Raw genomic sequence first — 24,421 nt, 5'->3', positions numbered from 1 at the left:
ACAACGATGTCTGTTATAGCAGCCAATGAGAGTCAGATAAGACTTTCATTGGCTGCTGCTGTGGAAAGCCGTGCTGGGATCAAGTGTCTGATCCCAGCATCAGCACAGCATCCGTGCCCAGCGCTGGGACAGTGTGTTTGTTCCCAGCGCCAGTTAAACCACCGCGGCAGGTACCTGGTGAAGGGACCGCCTGGTCCCTTCCACTAGTGTCGGCGGTAAAGTGGCGGCGGGAGAAGCTTGGCTCTGGGTGCAAGCTAAGCGGAGCTCGCTGCCCGGAAGCCAAGTAGCGGCGTCGGTTGTTTGGCACTGGCCGCGATCCAAACATGGCTCGCGGTCCAGTAGCCAATAGGAGGCAGACGCGACGAGCCAATCACGGCTCACCACGTCATAGCCCTGCACACTCGCGGCGTCTTGAATTAGACGCCGCTGAGAGGGAAACTTCAGTACCGGTGGCGGAGGGGAGGAGTGAAGACCTCCCAAAGAGCAGAGCGGCGCGCAACAGTTCTGGCGGCCGCGCAAGAGGCCAGAAGACGGCGTGATCAAGAGGGAAGAAAGGACTAGCCAGCGGCAGAAGAATGAAGCTGAGGACCGGAGAGGACTGCAGGGGTGGAAAGTAAAGGAGCTAACGAAGCTCCCCCCCCCGCAGCCTCTTACTAGTGGCAATGCATAGGGGGTCACTACTGGGGGCAATGCAAAGAGGGGGGCTGCTACTGGGGCCAATGCATAGGGGGACTAAAGATTTGGGATGGGCAGATGTATAAAGCCTTGGAGAGAGATAAAATGGAGATAAGGTATCAACCAATCAGCTTCTGTCATTATTCAAGCACAGTTTGGGATGTACTATACATCACATTTTGGATGAAATACATATCGCCACTTACCGGGTACATACCAGCGCTAATAACACCAGTATGTACCTAGAAATGGACAAAGGACAGCTCTCCTGATAAGAGATGTCCTTTGCGATACAAGGACTTCCGGGTCAGGTGATGCGCGCAATGCAGGAGACACTGAGGGATCCGATTGTTACCCTCTCAGAGTAGAAGGGAAATAGAAGCCAATATGCTTCTTTTAGGCAATGCCATCTACACACAGGGGCGTATCTATAATGGGTGCAGGGGGTCCCGCACCGCACAACCTGCACCCATACAATTACTTACCTCTCCGGAGTCCCACATCGGCGTGGGGGTCCGGCGCTATAAAAATGACTGGAAAATGGCCGCCGCAGCCATTTTCCCATCGTTTGCGCAGTAGAGGGAAAATGGCCGCCGTGGCCATTTTCCCAGTGACCAGCACATCCTCTATAGACTCTGGGCACACTTTAGTGTCCAGAGTCTATAACTCCTGGCCGCGCACAGCTCAGTGCGCTGCCGGCCGCCGGACAGAGGAGGGGGCCCGTGTCGGAGACTACACACGGGCCCCCTCCTCTCTAGAAACGCCCCTGTCTACACATGGCGTTGCCCAGCGGGTCCAAGCAAGGGAATGTATCGCATACCGGAGCTTGATACATATAGGGCATGCTGCAAAAAATCTGAGAACTTTCAGAGTTTTGTGCACATATTAGCATTAGTACACCCTGCCCACTGCCTGTAAAATGACTATTAGAAACGAATTGGTTGGTACTTGATACGTATCTACCATGGAGAGAATCCAGTGAAGCCTCTGACTTTGCTGGTCCCCCGTTGTCACCTATAGGTAACACCATCTCAAGCATAGCTTTTTGTCGATTGTTAAAGTGTGCCAATTTGCAGTTCCCTTTGTAGGCTATTGTTAGGAGGACTGTGGTACTATGGGGGTTTGTGATTTCTTTATATTAGCCCTTTTCTAAAATAGGAGGAAGCAGTGATAACCCCTTTCTTTGACAAAAAAAGGCCTCATTGCTTAATAAATAGACTAATTTGTGTATTAATGGGTGACAAGGGTAAAGAGCATATCACATTGACAGACACAGCATCCTACATTTTAACAGTGAAGAAAAACCTAAATGTCCTCTGTGTGCTGAGAAGTGAAAACTATTTCACCTCTGACTACCATAAGGAGGCCTCCTACCTGACCCACCAGCTGTTGCTAGATACCAGGCCTCCTGGGAATAACGAGAGGAACACAAGTGATCAGCTGTCAGCCCAGTAACTTCCATGCGGGCACTCCGCCTGTCACTACATAGGAAGCACCTGCTGCTGGGGGCAACTGGGATGTGGGTGTCGGGTGAGGGTGAATCAAGGTGCACAATATATAGCAGCCAGTCTCCTGCCTACTCTCCAGCACTCCTTACCCGAACCTGCCCATTAGAGCTCATTGTTACTCCTCTCCATCCCATGCTAATCTCCTCACATGATTGGTTCTCTCTCGCTGACGCTTTGAACAACAAAGGTGGAGTCGAGAAGGAAAAAAAATAGATTAAAAAGCCCCATATAGCCCAGGAGGCAGCAGGCAGAGAACACAAATATAAGGGAATATATAATCCTCCTTATCATGGCTCTTGCCATGCTTGAGCGCTGCAAGTGAGGCGGACACGCAGCAACACCACTTATTAAATGATTTCTCCCCTTCCCGTGGCGGCTCTGACACCACCCTGCCCATGTACACTGTGCTCTGACACCATGTTCCCTCTCTGTGCCGAGTGTGTGGGGTGAGCGGGAGAGGATGGAAGGCAGGGAGGGAGGGTTATGGGCACCAGCTGGAGCCTGTTGCAGAGCGAGGATGGAGGGAGCCCGGCTGATTGGAAGACTGCAAAGGCAAGGAGAGCGATGGAGGCGGGGGGAAGTGCGAGCTCTCTGCGGGGACTGGGTCTAGTCCACGCCCGGGACAGCGCTGCAGAGCTGGCCGTCATTCAAGCGACGCTTCCGAGTAGACGGGAGACAGAGCCTCCAGAGCTGCAGACCGACAGGCAGGTGGGTAGTAGGGGCTCCATAAGCCCCCCGGACCTGGCGGGGACCCCCTGCCGGGCTGTGTAGGGAGCAGCAGCGGGAGGAGGAGGAGGCGGCTCCCCGCGCTCTGTCTGCCCGCTGCTGCTGCAGCGACGCTGGGCGGGGAGAAGGAGCAGGCAGCGCCCCCCCTCCCCTGGAGCTCGCCATTACCCAGGGGCTGCTGCAGCTGCTTTGTCTCCTAGATCCGGACGCGGAGCTCCGGCTGCAGCTTTGTCTCTGGAAGGACGGATCGGGGTGAGTGCCGCGGCCGCAGTTGGCTCTCGGGTGAGGGATCCCGGTGAACATTCCCTACATCACACCCTTCTCAGCAGCCCCACACCCGGCCCGGGGCTTCCACGAACCGGAGGGCGGGGTGGCTGCTGCTGGGAAGCCGAGGAACCATATCACCGAGGTCACCTCCAGGGACCGGGGATACGCGGCTTCCTTTACCCGGCTCATAGGCGCCTGATCCCGCTCACTTTTCCCGTCTCACCCCGCTGCCCGGTTACCGTGTGTTTCCTGCAAATCGCCTAATTTTTAGATTTATAAAATCAGCGATTAGTAACCGCCCGCCCGGTGTTACCCGGCACCGGGAGACCCCTATTCATATTCGGCTGAGTGATCGGGGCTTGTGCGCCGCCGGGTGAGGGGGTGTCCGCGGGTCTCCTCCTCCCCCCAGCCCCGGGAGCCTCTTGTTTTTCTCGGCAAGGCTGCTAGTTCCGAGGCGGGTCTGGTGAGGTCGCTCTGCAGCGAGTCCCGGGCTCCTCCTCCCTGCAGCCGGAAGGTGAGGTCGGACAGCTGGCTGCGCTGCTGGGGTAGAAGGCGGTCGGGGGATCGGGGAGAGCGGAGCGCTGAGCACCAGGTGGCCGATCACAGGCAATCGCCGGGAGGCTGCCAGCACTGCAGGTGAGGGCGCGGTGGAATACCCGGAGTGAGCGGAGCTACGAGGGGAGGGGGGGGCACCGACACCACGAGGCAGAGCAGGCCGGGTCCTCGTGCATGTGAGCCGGGGAAACGCGAGGGGGCGTCCGGTGTCCGGGTGTTCCGGGAGAGACACGTGGGGGTAGGCGAGACGCGGATGACCGGAGAGTGAGAAGCCGGCCACTGTGGGAGCAGCAGCCGCGATTACCGCACAGGGAAGGTCGGGTGGCCGCAGTGGGTTACGGATCGGTCAGTGTAAGGCTGCGAGCACGGCGGGCATCAGTGCCTGGGGGGGGAGGAGGGCAGTAAGTAGGCACTACCGTCTTAAGGTAGGGCGGGCGGGCTCCCGTTGCAGGTGTGTCAGGCCACAGAAGCTGTGGGTTACCCGGTAGGACGGAGGATCACCGTGTTACGGTGCTGGGAGCGGCCCCTGATAACTCGCTTTCTCCCTCCTCCAAACGGTGTTGCATTGCCGGAGGTAAATGTGTAACCACCCGGTATGGCGGGGAGATAAGCGCAGTGTGCACGCTCAGGCTGATACCCTCCACGTTGGCGGCTCCGAGTTTGGCCCAATGTACGACGGGGAATCCCTGACACTACGCCGACTACACCGTGCCCGGTCAGCAGGAGACTACAGTCCCTCCCTACGCATCTGCTTTCCGGATCCCGTCCCCTCCCGGTGCTGGGCGGGTTCTGTGGGTAGAGGCGGCGGGAGCCCCCTGCAGGCAGAGTCCGGGAGGATCGGTGACCTACGTCTACCCTTGGGGGCAGTAGCATAACTGGCCAGAATAGCCCCTGCCCGATACATGCAACTGCGGCAGACTCAGAGTAGTCACAGCATCATAATGAGCGCACACATCTATCCCCATGGTACATACCGCGTGTATGTGGCAGTGCAGCAGCGTCAGACGTATTTTGCGTATTGCATCCATGTGAATCATTAGTGGTCTGTACAGATAGCATTCCCCTTGTCTCCTGATGGCAATAAACACAAGTTTTACCAATAATCCAAATATACTTATTAATAACGTTGATAATATGTATCACTAATCAGGTGATTTCTATTATTGTATAATATCTCTCTAGCTGTAGCAAAACTTCTAAAGAGGACAAGTTGAAGTGGTGCCAATAACAACCAATCAGATTCTAGCTATCATTTTTCTATCCTTTTATAGACTCTACTTGGATAAATATTTGCTAAAATTTGATTGAAGTTACTCATAGCAACCACTTGTCCTCTTCGGAAAGTTCATAATATAGTAATGTAAATACTATACTATCGCTGCTTCAACTAAAGGAATACAGTATATCAGAGGCTGAAATTTCCCTTTACTTAGATTTTATTGGTACTAAAATAACAAAAACAACTCAGAGGGAACCTATAAAATGCCAAATTTCTGAGCATTAGGGGCCTTTTCCTGCTATTATGGTAGGCAGATTCTGCTGATACTGACATAAGCTGCGAGCAGTATCTGACTTCTGTAGTTAACATGCAGAAATTGACTGAACGGGCTGCGGTTGCTTCCATGCTTTATGAATCTGCCCATGTGGAGGAGGCTAATGAGATTGTTCACTGGAGGTGTTTATATATGTGGTTTGTTATTTTGTTGCTTGCAGAAGCTGTTGGTGAGCAACGTGTTCCATAGACTGCCCCTGTTTTGCCCTCTCAGAGTCTTCAGGACTCTTACCTAAGGATCTGCTCTGCCGAGGATGAACGGAGCAGCTGGGGGACAAACACAGACCAACATGACTGCCCCAAGCGATCAAGGTATGTAGATTAGAGTGTGGCCTTGCCTGGTGCCTCCTGTCTCCTTCCCAGACCTGTTTCACCTTTGAACATTTTGGAACATTCACATTTAGTTCCCTGAGTGTTGTATGTGATGTGTTGGTTGGGGTATAGCTCACTCTTGTAGCAATGATCTGAAGTCTAATGAATATCTTTCAGTATACATGAAATATATGTGTCTGTTGAGGTGTCATTATTTTGTGCTTAAGACAGAGGTTCCCAAACTTGGTCCTCAAGGTTCCCCAACAGCAGGTTTTAGAGATATCCATGGTTGAGCACAGGTGACTTAAATAGTACCTCAGTCAATTTGATGTAACCACTTGTGCTCAACCATGGATATCTCTAAAACCTGAACTGTTGGGGAGCCTTGAGGACTGCGTATGGGAACCTCTAGCTTAAGATGTCTATTTAGCAAAAAAAAAGTAGCATACATAGTGCAGAAAGTTTAGTATCACAGCTATGCAGGAGAGGGTTACCAGAGAAGATAACGCAATTATGTTCTCTATTAATGCCCGACTCCTACAATATCGCATTGTAGAGAGCAAGCCATTAATGTTTTGTGCTATGTAGCAAGAAGAAAAACGTTAAGCAAAATCTTGAAAACTAACCTTATATACCACCTTCTGAGAATGGCATTATATGTGAAAAATCCTTATTTCAGCTTTCGTCCAATCCGTCCCTGTAGGCGGCTGAAACTCCTCCCCCTCATTCGACAATTACACTGTCCTGTGTTCTCAGTAGTGTCATTGTAAGGCTATTATATATAAATATCTATATGCTGTGCAGAGTTGGGGCATGCGCAGAGCCGGACAGTCATTTCGGACAACCGAAAAGACTGCCTGCGGGGCCTTTTCAGGGACTTATACCGCATATCCACTTGTCGATTAAACAGAGCGATTGAACGATTATGACATCATTATCGTTCAATCGTTCATTAATCAGGCAGTATAATGTCGGAAACGACCAGCGATGGGCGCTCCCGCTGGTCGTTTCCGACATCAATCTTCGCATGAACATGACTGTCAATTTGATGATAACGACAGATTGGCCAGGTTTGGGGATGAGGGAGGGTGCATATCGTTCAGTGTGGGCACCTACAGGATGAGGAACGACTGACAGATTACGATGTTGTAATCGTTCAAACGTTCCTCGGTCGGCAAGAGGATACGCGGCTTAAGTGTTAATGCAACCAGTATCGTGATTTTTGCTAAATAGCTTGTGTTTGACCTGTTAGTTTTGTTTTCTGATGCAGGTGTAGGATCTTATAGCTAAACACATTCTCAATCATGTTGCATACAACTGTGACTTCTTGGAAAACTGTTATTGTAAATAATTAACTAAAAGGAAAAAAAAAACCACTGGGATCAGTAAAGATCCAAAGAGCGAGATTCAATTAGTGGCAAAGATTTCCATTAGGAAAACCTCACTTATTTTTATTCATATCCCATAGAGGTGTCAGCAAAAACCAGCAAGGTTTTCCACCTGTAGATACCCACAATGCGTGCAGCCTCCTGTATGACCCAATTCACTGGGTAAACTGTGATTAAATGTGTTTGTTTTGTTTTTTTTAATTCTCTTCAGACCAATGGTCCCAGGAGGACATGCTTACTCTCATTGAAACCATGAAGACCACACTGCCCGCCCAGGACAACACAAAGTACAAGACCACAGAGTCCCACTTGGACTGGGACAAGCTGGCCTTTAAAAACTATACTGGCCTAATGTGTCGCCGAAAGTGGACTGAGATTTCATATGTGGTGGGTAGAAATATCATATTTATGCATTAGAACCAATCCCATATAGTAGCAACATTTACAAGTGTTTATGTATTATAAAAGTGCACAAAGGAATTAACACACTCTTAATGTAAATTATTATGGATACTAGAAGTCCCATTGGATTTCCCTGCTTGCATATAAATGTCAAAAGAACTTGGCCAGCCTTGCACACTTATATAGACATGAAACTTAATAATGATGCTTTATAGAAATCATTAACAGTTTCTTGTATAGCACAGCATATGCTGTTGCTCTTTACAATTGGAAACAACAGTAATGGAACAAAACTGAGTAATTACAGCCACTATAGAGGTAGTAAGAATAGCCTATATATTGTATTTTTTATTTGTCATGTAGCGTAGTTCAATGAATAGCAATAACCAAGTGTGCCATTCTGAAGTTTTTCTAAAATAATATAGATTCTGCTTTTGTATGAGTAGAATTAACAGATGTATATGTAAATGCCCAGTGTGTGAGAGTAAAGAATTTTCTTTTGTTATGAATTGTCTCAAGTGGCCTGATGACATCTAGAGGATACTGCCGGTACTACAGAAGATTGTATTAGGAAACAGAAAGGACTGCAAATAACAAGCCTAGCTATGACCTCACTCTGTGGGGGATTTCAGTTCATAGCGATGGCCATGAATTGCCTCCTGATCGATTAATTCCCCCCTCTATGGGAGAAAACTATAATAATAATAATGTTTATATAGTGCTTTTCTCCAAATTTTATATATATATATATATAATGCCCACGTGAAAAGGAACAGTTTTCGACAATCTGTATAATAGAAATAATAAGTCAAGCTGTAGGTTGAATTAGGTAAATGTGTTTCTTGTTACTGAACTACTTGCAAATTACTAACAAGCTAATACAATATCGCCTGCAGATCAGGAAGTTTCGTACACTTACAGAGTTGATTCTGGATGCAGAGGAACATGTAAAGAACCCATACAAAGGAAAGAAACTGAAGGTCAGTAGTGATATTTTTGGGTATAGCAGATATTTTCCCACAAGTACCGCGGAGCGTTGTGCAAAAGTAATGACTGTTTAATCATTGTACAGTAAACAAGAATAGGCAAATCATTGTGGGTGTAGGAACTGCATTTCATATAACGCTGTGTTTGTTACAAAAACTTCTTTTTGCATTAGTTTGACAGGAGCCATACTTAATTACATGTGATATTCAGGGCTGTGTTCCATCCACTATCTAACCCTCTGTGGCACCTTTATTGCCTCCATTCCCCTCCTTACGTCTTGACTCTGCCCCTGTCACATGAAGCCCTGCTCTCACCAGCATAACCACACAATAGGACAGGTCACTACCTCCCACAAGATCAGCACACCCATCTCCTGAAATATTTAGTGCTGTTCTAAGCATGTCAGTGATCTGTTTGTCTGCAGGTTGTTCTATCCTTGCGCAATTAAATGTGGAATAAAATAAGGTGCGTTGCACCTAGTCAGATATTCTTTAAAATGTTAATTGCTACTCCTACTATACTGTGTTCCATTTTTATACATGCTAAATATCTGTTGTGACTGGGCAGACTATGAGAAAATTAGTTAATTTTATAGGACATTGCTTTGTGTATTCTTTTGAAGGAGCAGTGAGCAAATTGTGACCTTGGGGGTCTATGTGGACAAAAAGTTGTTATGCTCCTTAGGTCATCTCCTTACTGGTTGAAAGTGTGGTGCCTTCACACAGCTGAATGGCATGTGGTCCATGATTGGATAGCCAGCCTTGTTGCTTGTGCTATGTAATTACATAACCTTATGTTGTCAGAATTGGGCAATAATGCATGCAGTTGTGATATGAAAAATGAGCGTTTATATTTAGGGCTGGTGCAGAGTTGAAGGCAAGTACTTTTGCGGAGCAAAGCCGCATATACTTGCACTGCTAAGGCTCCGGAACACAGGTAATGCAGAGTCTTCTGCATCTCAGGCGCATCACCATTTGTGCTCCAGTGGGCTGTATTGGGGATTTTTCACATGGGTTAAGTTTAGAGGACATGTTGATGTAATTGCGGGCAATGTACAGTTGTGTGTATGAGTAATATGTCTGTTTTCAGATGGATCTTTTGCATTAAGGATAGGCCTGGTGCCAGTGCACACTAATGAGAAAGACTGCTATGACGCCAAGCATGTAGATAGCAGCGGAGCAGTAACATACTGTAGATGTCTATATCTTTGCATACTGGCGAACTTCCACATATAGTTCTATTACGACCGACGTGCATTGGCCTCTTAGTGTATACAGCTGATTTTAAGCGCATAATATATTACTTTTCTATCAAGGAGAAAGGGCTAGTTACTGATGCATATTGTCTATCACAACTTTCCAGAAACATCCCGAATTTCCCAAGAAGCCCCTGACACCCTATTTCCGCTTCTTCATGGAGAAGAGAGCAAAATATGCAAAGTTACATCCAGAGATGAGCAACTTGGACCTGACCAAGATTCTGTCCAAAAAATATAAAGAGCTTCCAGAGAAAAAGAAGGTATAGTATGAGATGGCATGTCGGATATCTAGAAGGGAGGTGGTGGGGTTGGGTATAAAGGACAGAAATAGAAAAATGAAGGCTTTGCTGTCGTGAAGCTTGACCCCAGGTGTCCTATTTTCTTTCCAGAATAAATACATTGATGATTTCCAGAGAGAGAAGCAGGATTTTGAGAAGAATATGGCCAAATTCAGGTGACTCTTTGTTTTTTTTGGCAGTGAAGACTCTGTAATTTGGTTTCCGTTTTTTCCTCCTCCTAATTCTCCTTTGTCTTCAGAGAAGAACATCCCGATCTTGTGCAGAGCACAAAGAAATCCGATGTCCCAGAAAAACCTAAGACCCCTCAGCAGCTGTGGCTCAACCATGAGAAAAAGGTTTATCTCAAACTAAAGCCTGATGTAAGTGTAAATAAAATACATCACACGTCATATCATGTGCTATGCACTGCTATCCATCAACTCCACTTAGAATTATATTTTCCTTTGATTGTTAGAATAGCTGTTTGTGACCAAGCGTAAACCATCATTGTTATTTATGGGCCATTTAAAACCTCAAATTCAGGTCATTCCATATCAAGTGGACCAAGGGTCCCCACCTGACCATTTCCAAATTTGATAAAATGTTACATGAAGGTTGGCATATATGTCAGACCAACTTTGGGAAAATTTGAGTTCACAATATGCGATAGAAGCAAACTTATGGCCCTCAAAGTGGGGGGTGGGTGCAGGTGTCACCGACTCCGCAGTGCACAATCTGCAGGTGGGGTCGATCTTCAAAATTGGTTCACTTCACTTGGAAAGACCCATTGGTAATTTATAAATAGCGTTTAAAAATGGCAGCTGACCATACCCTGCCGTCTCTGGACCCCTTTCTGTCAGTGACTGCCTAAAGGCCGGTACACACTAGACGATACCGGCAACGGCGGGGGGCCATGCTGCATTCAGCAGCATGGCTCCCGCTAACGATATTGCGCATCGTCAGCGACATAGCGGGTACACTGGCCGATGTGGACGTTATGCCGGGCGACATATCATCTAGTGTTTACCCAGCTTTAGTGTCCAGTTTTGGCTCAGTGACCTCATTGTACAGTGTTTAAAATGAAACACTAGAAGTGTTAAAGGGGAGAGCGCAGCACTTCGACATTAAAGAAAGCACTCCTGTAGCATAATTATGACTCGCAGTGACTAGTGTCTGAATCTGGCCTCTAACATGCTGCATTGAGATCCATGTAAACTGATCTATTGGTAGCTTGCTTAGAGGTTTTATCTGATTTGCGTTGGTTTTTTAAATTGCTGACTGTAGGAGGATCATAGTGCGGTCTCTTGAGAGTCATAGAATCCCTAGTTGAATAAGAAATCATAATTAAAATATCCTATTTGTTTCCTATACAGCTACACCAAATATATTTTAGATGTCTATTATGTATGTGATATTTCTATAGTTTTTGCATGTGAATTGCTAATTATCGTTTGTGGTAATGCAATCTCTTTTTCAAATTAAATGTATAGATTTTTTTGTTTGCTCATGTTAGTATTAAAATACATTTTTATTCTGTTTGCTACCAAAAGAGAGCCTAATTTCTCCCAAAAATATAAGAATTTTTTACTTGAATAACACATTGCAAGTATATATTATATAAATGAGTCTGGTCGCTATGGTACTAGATACCTCTGCAGGATTAAGATGAAATACAGTCTATTAATATGTCTGTTTTTTTAATATATAATTTTAGCATTTAGTCTCTGACTTGCATTGCTGGGACTAGTAGTTGACCAAGAGCTTGAGTCCATGCTATTTTAACGTATGGGTGCACTGGGCAACTGCCTAGGGCCCCACAATTCTAGGGGCCTTTGAGCAGTGGTGGGCTGGACCAGGGGGCATCTACATGGAGTGTCCGGCAGCTCGTCCCGTGCATAGTGCAGTCGGCTGACAGGCAGGCAGAGAAAGATGCTCACCAGCTGTTCCCATTGTGAATTACACAGAATCGGCAGCCAGTCAGCATTCTCTACCTGCCTCCTAGCCTGCAGCCACAAAGCCGGATTAAGAGTGTGTGTGTGTGTGTGTGTGTGTGTGTGTGTGTGTGTGTGTGTGTGTACGTACGTACGTACGTACGTACAGGAGACACCTTCCCCCGGGCCCCCTCTCTCAGGGGGCCCCATATTTTAATCACAGCTGGCACTACACTGCAAACTGCAGAAGAGGGAGGTGGAGTCTCTAATCCTCGTTTTACATCATGTTTTTCTATGTTTAAACATTGATTTTGTTTAAAGTACCAATAAATCTAAAGGTTTAACTTTGATGAATATTTACATTTATTTATTCCTGTAAATAGGTGGGTAAGGGCCCCAGTGCATTGCTTTGCCCAGGGCTTACAATGCTATTAAGACAGCCCTGGCTTGAGAGCTACAAGATGCTTAATCCTGCTTGACATAAACTTTTCAGTGTCTTTCTGTGTTGAGTTTGCGATCTGCTCCGTTTCCAGGCCAGTGTAAAGGATGTGAAAGATGCTTTAGGAAAACAGTGGTCTCAACTCTCCGATAAAAAACGTCTAAAATGGATCCACAAAGCACTAGAACAGCGCAAGCTCTATGAGGTACATTTGGTGTACAATATGTTGGGACTGGCTGAAAGTTGTGATCAACTGTTGGCTTGTACATTCCCTTCTGCAACATTTTTACCATGTCTTTCTTCCTAACTCTTTCATGCTTTTCATACTTTCTATTACATCACTGATGTTTATCATCATTACCTTTTGGATGAAACACAAAACTGCCTTCTGAATATGATTGTTTTCTATGCACAGAACATGGCAGAGTATTCAAGGGTAATGAAAATAATGGTACTTTTGTAATTATAGTAATCCTTTTCTCGTAGGGATTGCCCTGGGGTATAGAGTGCAATACAGGGAGTTTGGGCACTTTAATTTTACAGTATATATTTTGGGAGCACTAGCTCCTTTTACCTGTCTATTTAAGATGGCACTGTAAATTGCCTCATGCCCTGTCTAGGGTGGATGGTAGTACCAGTCTATAGTCTATCACTGTGCCCGTGGATGGACAGAGAAAAATATCTGGATATATAAATACAATACTGAAAAGTTCAGACGCACGCCAGAAAAATAAAGCAGTGTGTTTGGTAAAAGTTGTTGGACACCATCTACAAGCCAGTACATTAGTCCCCTGAAATTGTCACTTTCTGCTAGTGTTGAAGTATATTCAATTTATGGTTCACTTGTCTATAAAGGCACATTGTATTTACATGTTGGGTATGGTTGCAGGATGGCATTGAAAATTCTCGTTTTATACTAACTTATTATCCAAACACCCACAGAACGTGATGCGAGAGTACATTCAAAAACATCCAGGGCTGAACATTTCTGAAGAGGTCAGCACCCGACCCACCCTTACCAAGGCAGAGCGCCAACTCAAAGATAAATTTGATGGACGGCCAACTAAACCCCCTCCGTAAGTCATGGTGTTCCGACTCCATTAATAATAAGTAGGCATATGCTTTTCATATAGTTTTATACCAAATGTAGAAATCTGGATATGGGCAGTCAATACAAGTTTTTTTTTTTCTACTATTTGTGGCTGTTTGTTGTGTGGACATTCCCTGTACCATTGTTCTATCATAAATATCATACTAATAGGCAGTTATTTGAGAAAAAGTCCACAAATACTGTGGCAAGATAGATTCTTTTGTTCTAATTCTGCTTTAAATCAGCGAGTGCTTATTTACTCTGAAGTACTCGCCTGCTAACGGAATGATCTTTCTCCACACAGGAACAGCTACTCTATGTACTGTGCAGAGCTGATGACCAACATGAAGGATGTCCCCAGCACTGAACGCATGGTACTCTGCAGTCAGCAGTGGAAACTGCTCTCTCAGAAAGAGAAAGAAGCTTATCACAAGAAGTGCGAGCAGGTAACATATCCTCATTATATCACAGCCTTGAAAAGCAGCTTCCGATTTTCCTCTTTTTCTATTAATTTTGCAATGATCTAATTTTTACATCCGCTTTCACTCTGCAAGACTGATTATTCATGGATGAGCTGGTGTAAGGCCGGGTACACATCAGAACAAGGTGTTTCCCGACCAACGGAACGACATTGTGGTCGCCCGTAGACCCTGAACGATACAGTGCACGACCATATGATATATCGCTTAGTGACCGCATCCAGAATCATGGGGTCGTACACGATATCTTCTGATTGACCGTGCAGCACAGCCAACCAGAAGATGTCGTCATATATATGACCCGTGGAAGTGCGCAATCGGGTGTACACACTGTGCGATCCGCACGATATGTCATTCCAGTTTGCCTGGAAATGACATATCAAGCCATATCCCTCTAGTGTGTACCCAGCCTAAGGGCCCCATTTACAAACGAAGCTAAACACCAGCGACATTTTTCGATTAGTATCGCAGTGATACAAATGAAAATGCCACTGGTATTCCTCATTACTTACCCCTCCAGCAAAGTCCTCCTAGTCTGCGAGATCCTCCGCTCAGCTTCTGGCAGCCTAACGCTGCCAGCAACGGGCTTCTGTGTCATGCAGGACGGTCCGTCTGCGCGTGTGCATGACACGGGGACCCGGCAGTGCCTGGAAGGCTTTGCTGAGGCCGGAAAGGCAGCACTGGGTCTCCATTGTGGGCAATGGGGCCCCCCATCGCTCTCACCATCTAAAGTTGGCGAGAGCAATGCAGTGACAAACAGTGGGCCTAATTCAGACCCGCTCGCAAGCGCAGGACGCTCGCAAGCGGGTCGATGGTGCCCTAACGTGCATGCGCACGATGGAGGGAGCTCCGTCGTGCGCATGCGCGAGACCCACATAGCAACAGCCAAGCTGTCGCTATGGGTCTCGCACCAAAGGGGGCGTGCTGTCGATGGTGATTGACAGCACGCCCCCTTTGGTGGGCGTGCCGGGGGCGTGGCTACCCAGATGGAGGCGTTCCCATGGGAAGGCCTTCCGTCTGGACCCGTCCCCACTGACATCACTAGTGATGTCAGTGGGAGTGCTTTTGGCTCTGATAGAGCCAAAAGCACTCCTGGGCTTGCGGCAGCGAGACCCTACCGCAGGGTCTCGTCGCAAGCCCGATGGTCTTGACCATCGCGACCATCATCATGGACGCTCGCATAAGCTGTGGGTGGTAACCCACAGCTATACGAGCGTCCACGAGGCCGCTCCATTTTTATTTAGGAGAGCCCTGATTCAGAGCGAGCGCTCTGGTCAGAGCGTCCGGCTCTGAATCAGGCCCAGTGTTTGTTGAATAAACAAAGGATGACACAACCCCTTTAGCAAGCTCTAAAGCGATTATGCATCGTTGATAAATGGGGCCCTAAGTGATGTAAGAATAATCTGCAGCCAATCCATGAGAATGTTAACAGTATGTCAGCCCCAGCAATTCCAGGAAGGGGTGGGCCAGAAAGTAGCCAATCTGTCCATCTAAACATTAAGGAACAACAAGGAAAAATGAGTGATGCATTCATTACTGTAACTGCGGTATATTCATTACTGTTACTGCGGTATTTGCGCACAGAAATATAGCCATTAATTGAATCAACCCCTATGAGGCTGATTTGTGAGCAAATCCGGCTAGTGGGTGCAAAATTTGCACCTTTTAATGACCGCTTTATGTTGCAGGGTCGAAATGTAAAATGTACAACCTAGTTTAGGGATGAGAGGGGGGTGTAGCCTGGGCCCACTGTAAAATTTAGGGCAAAAATAGTGTTCGCCAGGCTGGGTGAGGATCGCTTTCAGGAGTATATGCAGTATTTTCTCTCCTTTGTCACCCTTGTTGTGTAACATGTTTGCTCAGCTACAAATGTTCCACCTAAGCTTATAACCATCTTTAACAGTACAGTATAGATGTGTGGCTCCTGTAACAATGGTGTGGGAGCAATGTAGCGTCAAATACAGTTCTGTGTGAAACAGAGCTCATGCATCCAAATTGTTTTTTTTTCTTATCTTTGCAGAAAAAAAAGGAGTATGAAGTGGAGTTAATACGTTTCCTTGAGGTGAGCCATGTTATTGGTAGCATAGTGCATGTAGGTAAACCATTAGTACTGTGAAGGAGGCAGAGGGTTTATTTTTTTTCCTTTTTTTTTTTTTTTTTTCTTTAACTGTATCTAGAGCCTCCCAGAAGAGGAACAGCAGAGGGTTCTAGCAGAAGAAAAGATGGTAGGCATGAACAAGAAAGGATTGAGTACTCAAGCATCAAAGTTAGCAGCACAGGAAGCTGCAAAGGTGACTGGTTATAAGTCTCTTGTCACCAGCATGTGCTCAGTGGTTTAAAGTCCAATTTCTTTTACCTGTCTTTTATTTGTATTTTCTTTCATTAAAGTGCTCTGAACATTTTTAATTTTTTTTTTTTTTTATTATTAATTTTTTTTTCATTCTTTAACGCTGTACTATTTCTTTTTTTTATATTCACATCTGCATAGCCAAAGAGCAAATCTGGACAACAAAACAAGAAAAAGGCTGCAGATGAGAGGGGCAAGCTGCCTGAGACCCCCAAAACAGCAGAAGAAATCTGGCAGCAGAGTGTAATTGGGGACTACCTCGCACGGTTTAAGGTAAGCGGGAAATTAGTTTGTTCATGTTTTTAACTAACCTACAAAAGTGTAAGGTGTTATGTAAGTATATACGTAATGGGTATGAATTCAGTCGCTGGGTGAAATAGCGATTCCGGAAGCCCGATCGTTAGAGATTCCCATAGGAGCACGTAAATATGTAAGCCACCCTGGTGGGGCCTAACCCTAACCTCCCAGGGGGGCTGCCTAACCCTCCCACCGGTGGTGCTTAATCCTAACTCCCCCCGCCTCAAGCACCCTAAACCGAACTCTCCCAAGGGGGTGCCTAACCCTAACCTTCCCCAGGGGGGTGCCTAACCCTGTCCCCCCCAGTGGTGCCTAAACCTCCCCCTCCCCTCCCCCGCAGCTACGAGCTAACAGTGCCCGGCTTACCTTCGTTCGGGAAGCCGTCTGTTGAGAATCTTGCGTCTGGATCTAGACTGGCGTCGGAATTTCGACCCCTGTTTTTAGTCCCGAGCCGGGATTTAGACACCGGCATTTTGACAGACAGCTTCCCTGCCGTCGGTCTTTAACTACATCCCGTTATGTCCCTATAGGCCTCAGTAAGCAAGTACATAATTTATGTTGTCTATTCCACATGTTAATCATAGAATGACCGAGCTAAAGCCCTGAAGGGTATGGAGGCCACTTGGATGAACATGGAAAAGAAGGAAAAGATCATGTGGATTAAAAAAGCAGCTGAAGACCAGAAGCGATATGAGGTACAAAACATTCAGCCGTTGGGTGAAATAGCGATGCCGGAAGCCCTTTAATCTGTTTAAGTGGTTTATAGCCAATTTCCCAGAAGTAGTTAATATGGCAGAAAAAACTGCTACTTTTTGCCAACTATATACCATTAAAATGTAGTCACACAATGTTACAGTGCAACATGCATCAATAAAAATACTAAACAAAAAAAAGTATTATTTTTACTCTGTCTTTCTATAGGTTTGCTTAGTGGGACAATTTAATGGCTTTAGATGTAGACAAAATTAGCCAGTGTCCCATAACTTTCATACTGATTCACCAGCATAGTTTTCTCCAGTTATGTTTTTTTTAGAATGTGACTCCCAACAGTTTGAAATTATTATTATTTTTTTTTTGCTCGATCTTATTAACACTGTGTGGTCCATTTTAGAGGGAGCTAAGTGACATGAGGTCTCCTCCAGCCACTGCAGCCCCTGGGAAGAAAATGAAGTTCCAGGGAGAACCCAAAAAAGCTCCAATGTAAGTGTAAATCATACTTCCCAGCCCACACCATGACCACAATAGAAATGTTAATATAATAGAATTTTACTAGTGCTGCATCATCTTCTCAGTATCACAAATGGCCCTATTCATGGACTGGCCAGCTACACACTTCACAATATCTGCCCGATTTGGCCAAATTGGAACAATAAATCGGGAATATCGTGCAGTGTGTATACACTATTTGCGTGCTCCCGTGGTCGCATGCGATATCGTGCTGCACGGCCAATCACACAATATTGAATGCGAGGCTGTACATATTAATGAAGGACGTTGTTCATTAAATCTTTTAAGTGTGTACCGGCATTCATACAATGTCCATGGTGAAGGCAAATCGCCCTGAACATCGGCACGATTGCCGGTCATTGAGGTGTGTAACCCTCCCTTGCTCTAAAATCAAGCGTTTGGAAACCCCCCTCTAGAATTCCTGCATTTGCCTCTGCAGTTTATTACCAGATTACACTCTTCAAGTGTGTCTTTATCATACCTTCCATTTCCTATTCATTATTTGTTATTTTTATTTGAAAAAAAAAAAAAAAAAAAATTGCTGTTGCTTACATAGGAATCCACTATTTTAAGACTTCTAGCAGATTGCTTTTTAAACAAGCATTTTCCTAGAAACTGAAATATTGAAGATATGTGCTTTTTTTTTTTTTTTTTTTATGGGGATTAATAATTTTTTTTTTTTTTTTGTACCATATCTCTCTCACTTCATATCTGTTTTTATACTTGGTTACACAGCTTGTGTGACAGTAGTCTTCATGAGTACAGCCCTCACTTTTCTGCTCTGTTTACCATGCCATAACTTCAGACTTTCTTGATATTTTTTAAATATATGGTGGAGGCAGCTATTGTGTGAGTGGACAAACCCTGAAAATTGATAAGCTCAAAAGGAGGCAGTTTATCAATTCCTTAAAGACCAATTACACTGAGGCTCTTCATGATCAACATTCATGAGGCATAAAGATTTATGTGACTGCTTTCTCCATCCATCCATCTTATTTCCATCTCAATGGTTCCTGGGTGTTTTCTCACTAAATTCCAACTCCGTGTCTCCTAATTTTTCATCTAGGAATGGTTACCAGAAGTTCTCCCAGGAGCTCCTGTCAAATGGAGAACTGAATCATCTACCCCTAAAGGAACGTATGGTGGAAATTGGAAGTCGCTGGCAACGGATTTCCCCCAGTCAGAAAGAGTATTACAAGAAGTTAGCAGAAGATCAACAGAAAATCTACCGTGTACAGCTTGAGGCATGGATGAAGGTGCGACTGACGCTCTTGGCTCCATCTTGGGTTTTGTTTCTTCACAAATAAGATATTGCAAAAGTAGTATAATTTATTTGCACTCTCTACAGAGATATAATGTGATAGCTTATTGTGATCTTAAAATTCCCTACCACAACCAGAGGCAGACACTTTATGGACTACCCCATTATTCATGAGCATATGGGCTTTGCATACATTAAAAACCAATGCTTCAAGAATATTGGTCATTAAATCCCTCTTTAGTAAAGGCTTCATGAGCCATTTATGCAGATAGTATTTTACAATGCTGGTCACAGTAACGCTGTCCTGTTCAGTCTATGGATGAAATAGACAGACACTTTTGTCTGGTACTGTAGATGCTCTGTTCATAAATTATTTCTCGATAAAGCCAAGATAGTGTTCTAATCCCTCTTTATGGGGGTGGGACCTGAGCTTTCTCATTCTTCATCCATGTAACTTTCTTTGGACTTATTTACAAAGCATGCTGGATACGCAATGCAAAAGGCCTTAGTTTTGCACAGATCCGTGTATATGGGCCGTGTCAGGTTGCGCACCTTTTCTTCTCTGGAGTCGCTGCCACAAAATCTCCACAGGGCACTGTGCAGAAACTGTGAAATGGCTCAATGCAGAAAGGACCACCCCTGAAAATGTTCCCTCTCCCCCTCTTTATCTGAGTTAAATAATCATACTTTGCACAGTTACATCTCCATTTCTTCCTAGTGTATTGGCCAGTGCAGGAAATTTATTAAATATAAGTCATATGTGGCTTGTGTATGTTGATTTTTTTTTTTTGGTCTTCTAAACCATGCTTTATCCCCTTCTGTTGAGTCTGACGAACTCTACCTAACTCTTCTCATCATCCAGTGCAAACTTCACCTCTGCAGCTAATTTGCCTTTTGCTCTGCAAACTTTGAGGCACCTGTACATATCATTCCAGTGTTTTGTAAAATGATCTCCATTGTATGTAAATCTCAGAATGCACTTAAATAAAGTCTTCTATTTTGTTTCTAGAGTTTGTCCTCACAGGACCGAGCAGCTTACAGAGAGCAGACATCAAGTGTAAGTTTTGTTGTATGGAGGGAGCAGGATCAGCTGTTTTGAGAGAGGATAGTTGAAATTCATTACTGACCTCTTGTAACATATTTTTCTTTGATTTGACAGAAGCGCAAGAGTACAACGAAACTCAAAGGACCCAGCGCAAAGGCTAAACCAGTGGTGCAAAGCAAATCTGTGAGTGTCCCCCTTTTGTAATATGTTTATTTATATGGTGGCAGTGTGTCTGGAGTTTTGAGACCCACAAATGGGTAAAAAAAAAGAACAAAAATGGAGGTAACATGGTACAATGTATGCGTGTGTGTGTATATATGTGGAAACAATATGTGGAGATATATATATATATATATATATCCTTAAGATTTAGAAGTTTGCCCTCACATATTTTTGCTTCAATCCTATTTCCGCGTCTCCACGCACAATCAACTTGCAAAAAGGCGCACTCACCATGCTCACAGCATTGACCATTTCAAAAGATTTATTGCCATCAGGAACCTGTAGCAATATCTGCCATCAATTTCACATATATTGTAACATCATATCTCCATCAACGTTTCGGTCCCCTATCGGACCATTCTCAAGATCTCACCAAAATAGCGCCTCACGCTCTTAAGCTAAATCAAGTAATATAAAACACTTACTCACCAGGTGCTCCTTTATAACAGTGCCCACATTATACGCTGATGTACTCCCGGTGGAACCGTTACATACTCCGACGTGCTTTCCACCTAGTGCACATGCCCAGCCTGGGTTGGTCATTATCGGTCTCATGTCTATGACAACATCACCTCTTACCCAATATTGTTGGTTTCTCCTTCTATTGCTTTTCGTCAATAAACAGCGATCATGTGACCATATTGTTTGTGTTCCATGCTGGATCGCAAGCACTATAGAACTAAGCAATCTACCACTATTATGCATGAATCATAAACACTGGATAACTATACAATATGGCACTGATGTATACAAATCATCTGGAGGTTACTACACTTTTTAAACCAACATTCCTCAATTATTACACTATCTTATAATTAAGCTAAACCTGGTCTTTGAAGAGGGGGTGGTGGCCAAAGGCAGAGGGGCAGAGCTTAATTGCAGGCCACGGTAGAAGGCTCCGTTAAAAGAAAAAAAGATTGGTTTACCAGGGGGATGTGGCTTGGGGGCTGGGGACAGTGTGTAGGGGCCCCGTGGCGACCGGCCCTGTTCCCATATTTAGGGTCCATGTAGTCATCTGGGATAAAGCTATACATTACAATGCTGCTTATGAGACACGTTTTTTTATAACCAAGCCATTATTTTTTATTCAGGAGGACGACGATGATGATGATGACGACGACGACGATGATGACGACGACGACGATGATGACGATGATGAAGAAGATGAAGATAAAGAAGACTCTTCTGATGATGGGGACTCCTCCGAGTCTAGCAGTGAAGAAGACAGTGATGATGCAGAGGAGGTGGGCCATCTGCACTAGGTTTCAGTTTGGGGTAGTAACAGTGCAGTAAATGACAAACCTATATCTCTTACTGATCATTCTGTTTGCCTCCAGCAGAATGAAGATGAGGAGGAAGAAGATGAAGATAACGAATCAGGCTCAAGTTCCTCCTCCTCGTCGTCCTCCTCGGCAGAGTCCTCAGACTCTGACTGAAACTGAGAGAGAACTGCCAGTTGTGATGAGTGGAATAAGAAACTGGGACTAACTTGTTTCAAGTGCACCTGTCTCTTACACACTAGAGGCAGACATTGTGTGCACTGAACTAATATTCATAACACTGCAGCTTATCAATACAACAGGAAATCATGACATCCCTGATGTAAAGAGTAGGTGCATCCGTTTTATGCACTGGACTAATATTCGCAAAGTGTCATTAGGTGCGTTTGCATTGATAAGCTGCAAACTACTGAATATTTGTTCAGTCCTCTTTGTGTACATAATAGGGGGAAATTTTAGCCCCTTCAGGGAGCGAAGGCTCATAGGTAACGTACAAGTTTAAGACTTGCACCATGTAAAATGTCATACAGTTAAGCTGTACAACGCATGGCGACACCATGAACCTTGTCTCTCACACTTTTGAATTAGAAGGGTTCTGTGCTTTTCAAATGTTTCTTTCGTGACTGACACTTTTTTTTTATTTTTGTGTTCCCCTTTTAGTTCTGTGAGTCATCCCTGCCTGCTTCACTACTCCCCTTACTCAGCTGTTCTCTACACCCAGTCCTAAATCTGACTCTATTACCCCACCACCACCACCCATTGCCCCAAAGTTGTGCACTTGGCTTGCATAATATTTATTTTTTTTCTCCTCCTTTTAGTGTTGTGTTTGCCTGATGACAGGACAGCCACTTACATTTGTCAAACCTGTCTTGACTTTTTCTCAAATAACAGACCTCATCCACTTGGGTCACATGACTATTTAAATAGTTCCATGGTGACATAACATGCTGAAAATTAATTGAATGCAAAACACATCGTGATACGAGGTGAATCATGTCCAGAGCACTTTGTTCTACCCTAAACATATTGCCAAGTCATGTGTTCGTCCCTCTCATATTTGTTCTATATCACCCATTCTACCTCTGTTCCGCCCCTCTTCTCTACCCTGCCTGTTTAGTCTCCTTTCAGGTACTGTTTCTCATACTGTTTGGCAAAAGGGGCAACATTAACATGAGGGACAATGAGATTTCAAGTATGCAAACTGCTTCTGTATACATCACCGGTCACAGTATATATGTGTGGGGTAGCAAGCAACTGTTGACTACACACAGTGGAAGTAGCCATTTTGTGACATGAGTGCATCCTATCAATCGCTAATGATATCACTGAGTCATGACGGACAAAGCGAACATTGGCTCAACCCACAAAATGGCAGGATCCATTATGCATAGGTGACAGGTGCACGTTAATTTTTGAGTGGTGTGTGAACACCATGCAAATATCAGCTGATAGTTTCAGGAGTGTGAGTTATGGGGGATGCCTTCAAACTCTCCATTCTCACTAACAATCCCCCGAAAAAATGATTAGTTATGGAGAGGGAGGTATATGGTTATTTCTTGCTTGTACTTAAATCGTATTTTAGCCAGCCTGTTTTAGTATGTACATCTATAAAAAAGAAAAAAAAAAATGTTTTTGGTTTTTTTTTTTTTTTTTCAGGATGGGCTGCTCTGTTTTTAAAAAAAAAAAAAAAAAAAACTGAAAAAAGCCCTATAAGTTACTTCGTATTTTTTATTTTGTTTTCTTAAAATTCTTTCTCTTTTTGGGGGAAATGTAGATTCTTACTGTGAAGTTGAACGCACGGTGAGTGGCAAAACAGTTTTAGTGCATTTTTAGCACTATGAAAAATAGGATGTGAGCTGCGTTACAGAAAAGATAAACCCTTCCTTTTTTTCCTATATGGACAATATTTAAAACACAAATGCTTTTTTTTGTAGGTTAAATTGAAAATTAAAAAAAAAAAAATGTGTTTTGTAACAGATTCATTGGTTTAGTGTAGACAGTTTAAAGAAAAAAAAAAACGTGCGTTCTCATTATTTTTGCTTTGTACAAAGATTGGAGGGGTGGGGAAGAGATTTCTGTTCAGTCCTCTGAAAAAAATAAAACTTTAGGGATTAGTGCGTTGTGTGCATTTGTTTTTTTATTATCTATTTTCTATGTCAGTCTTGTGCAGCCTATATTACAAATGACAGAATGCTTTGGCTTGTGCAAAATGTGGAACTACAAATATTACAACAACTGGAAAAGCATGAGGTGTTCACTGCTGCTTTACATACATACATACAAATGTATGGATCTTTAAAACAATAAAAATATGTATCATAATGACAGCATGAATATATTGGATACACACGAGCCTTTGGTTCAAACATACTGAATGTTACCTGTTGCACTTTTTCTTAATCGTAACAAAAAACAAAATCAAACATGTTTATTTCACATAAGACATGTATAACAATATGCACCAAGAACATATTGAAATATTAATTGGGTTGATAATCAATATTACACTATTTTGATGCAGTTCACAAACTGGTCCAGACTATCACAGTAGGTAGTTTTCCAGTAATTATCTGCTCTTTAAGGAAGCTGTATGGAAATAAATAAAGGGAGTTTTTGTGTTTTATTTTGCAGGGGCCCGGGTCCGGCATTGCTCCCCCTCTCAAGTCACAGCAGCCCATGCTCCTGTGTGCTGGGCTGCACTGGGAGACTGCTCGTGGCTTTCTAAAGCAGCAGCCGGAGCAGTCACCTATGGTGGGAGCGATCACGCTGATCGCGCCCCCCATTGGCTGCGCGCCGGGCTGAGGGGCACACAGCCCCCCCCCCCCCCCCCCCTCCCCAGCGCTGAAATAATATTTTTTTCTACTTCAGGGTCCATAGGGTATCCACAGGATACCT

General features: G+C 44.5%; 1 protein-coding gene across 8 annotated transcripts; it reads left to right on the top strand.

Moving 5' to 3' along the window:
• Positions 1-2,438: 2,438 nt before the first annotated feature.
• UBTF (upstream binding transcription factor) lies at positions 2,439-23,640 on the top strand. 8 transcript variants are annotated; one of them, XM_088470642.1, is made up of 20 exons: positions 2,439-2,735; positions 5,445-5,595; positions 7,195-7,370; positions 8,282-8,365; positions 9,735-9,890; positions 10,020-10,084; positions 10,168-10,288; positions 12,373-12,483; positions 13,221-13,354; positions 13,673-13,814; positions 15,868-15,909; positions 16,025-16,138; positions 16,336-16,467; positions 17,076-17,186; positions 17,603-17,691; positions 18,785-18,974; positions 19,989-20,036; positions 20,139-20,207; positions 21,338-21,490; positions 21,584-23,640. In XM_088470642.1, exons 2-20 carry the CDS (start codon positions 5,538-5,540, stop codon positions 21,680-21,682), a joined length of 2,094 nt encoding a protein of 697 aa, XP_088326768.1. In that variant the 5' UTR covers positions 2,439-2,735; positions 5,445-5,537; the 3' UTR covers positions 21,683-23,640. The 8 variants fall into 8 exon arrangements, with proteins under 8 accessions (XP_088326768.1, XP_088326765.1, XP_088326764.1 ...); XM_088470639.1 differs by lacking the exon at positions 2,439-2,735 and adding an exon at positions 2,766-2,891; XM_088470638.1 differs by lacking the exon at positions 2,439-2,735 and adding an exon at positions 3,026-3,161.
• Positions 23,641-24,421: the final 781 nt, after the last annotated feature.

This window comes from Taudactylus pleione, unplaced genomic scaffold (genome assembly GCF_031769625.1).
Source record: "Taudactylus pleione unplaced genomic scaffold, aTauple2 ptg000102l, whole genome shotgun sequence".
NCBI classification, from domain to species: domain Eukaryota; kingdom Metazoa; phylum Chordata; class Amphibia; order Anura; family Myobatrachidae; genus Taudactylus; species Taudactylus pleione.
This window is presented reverse-complemented; position numbering and strand designations above follow the sequence as displayed.

Excerpts from the sequence above, each read along its gene's own strand:
- UBTF (XM_088470642.1), top strand. The coding sequence starts at position 5,538 with ATGAACGGAGCAGCTGGGGGACAAACACAGACCAACATGACTGCCCCA. Across the intron at positions 9,891-10,019 it reads AGCTTCCAGAGAAAAAGAAG|AATAAATACATTGATGATTT; the intron begins GTATAGTATGAG and ends TTTTCTTTCCAG. Across the intron at positions 17,187-17,602 it reads AAGACCAGAAGCGATATGAG|AGGGAGCTAAGTGACATGAG; the intron begins GTACAAAACATT and ends GGTCCATTTTAG.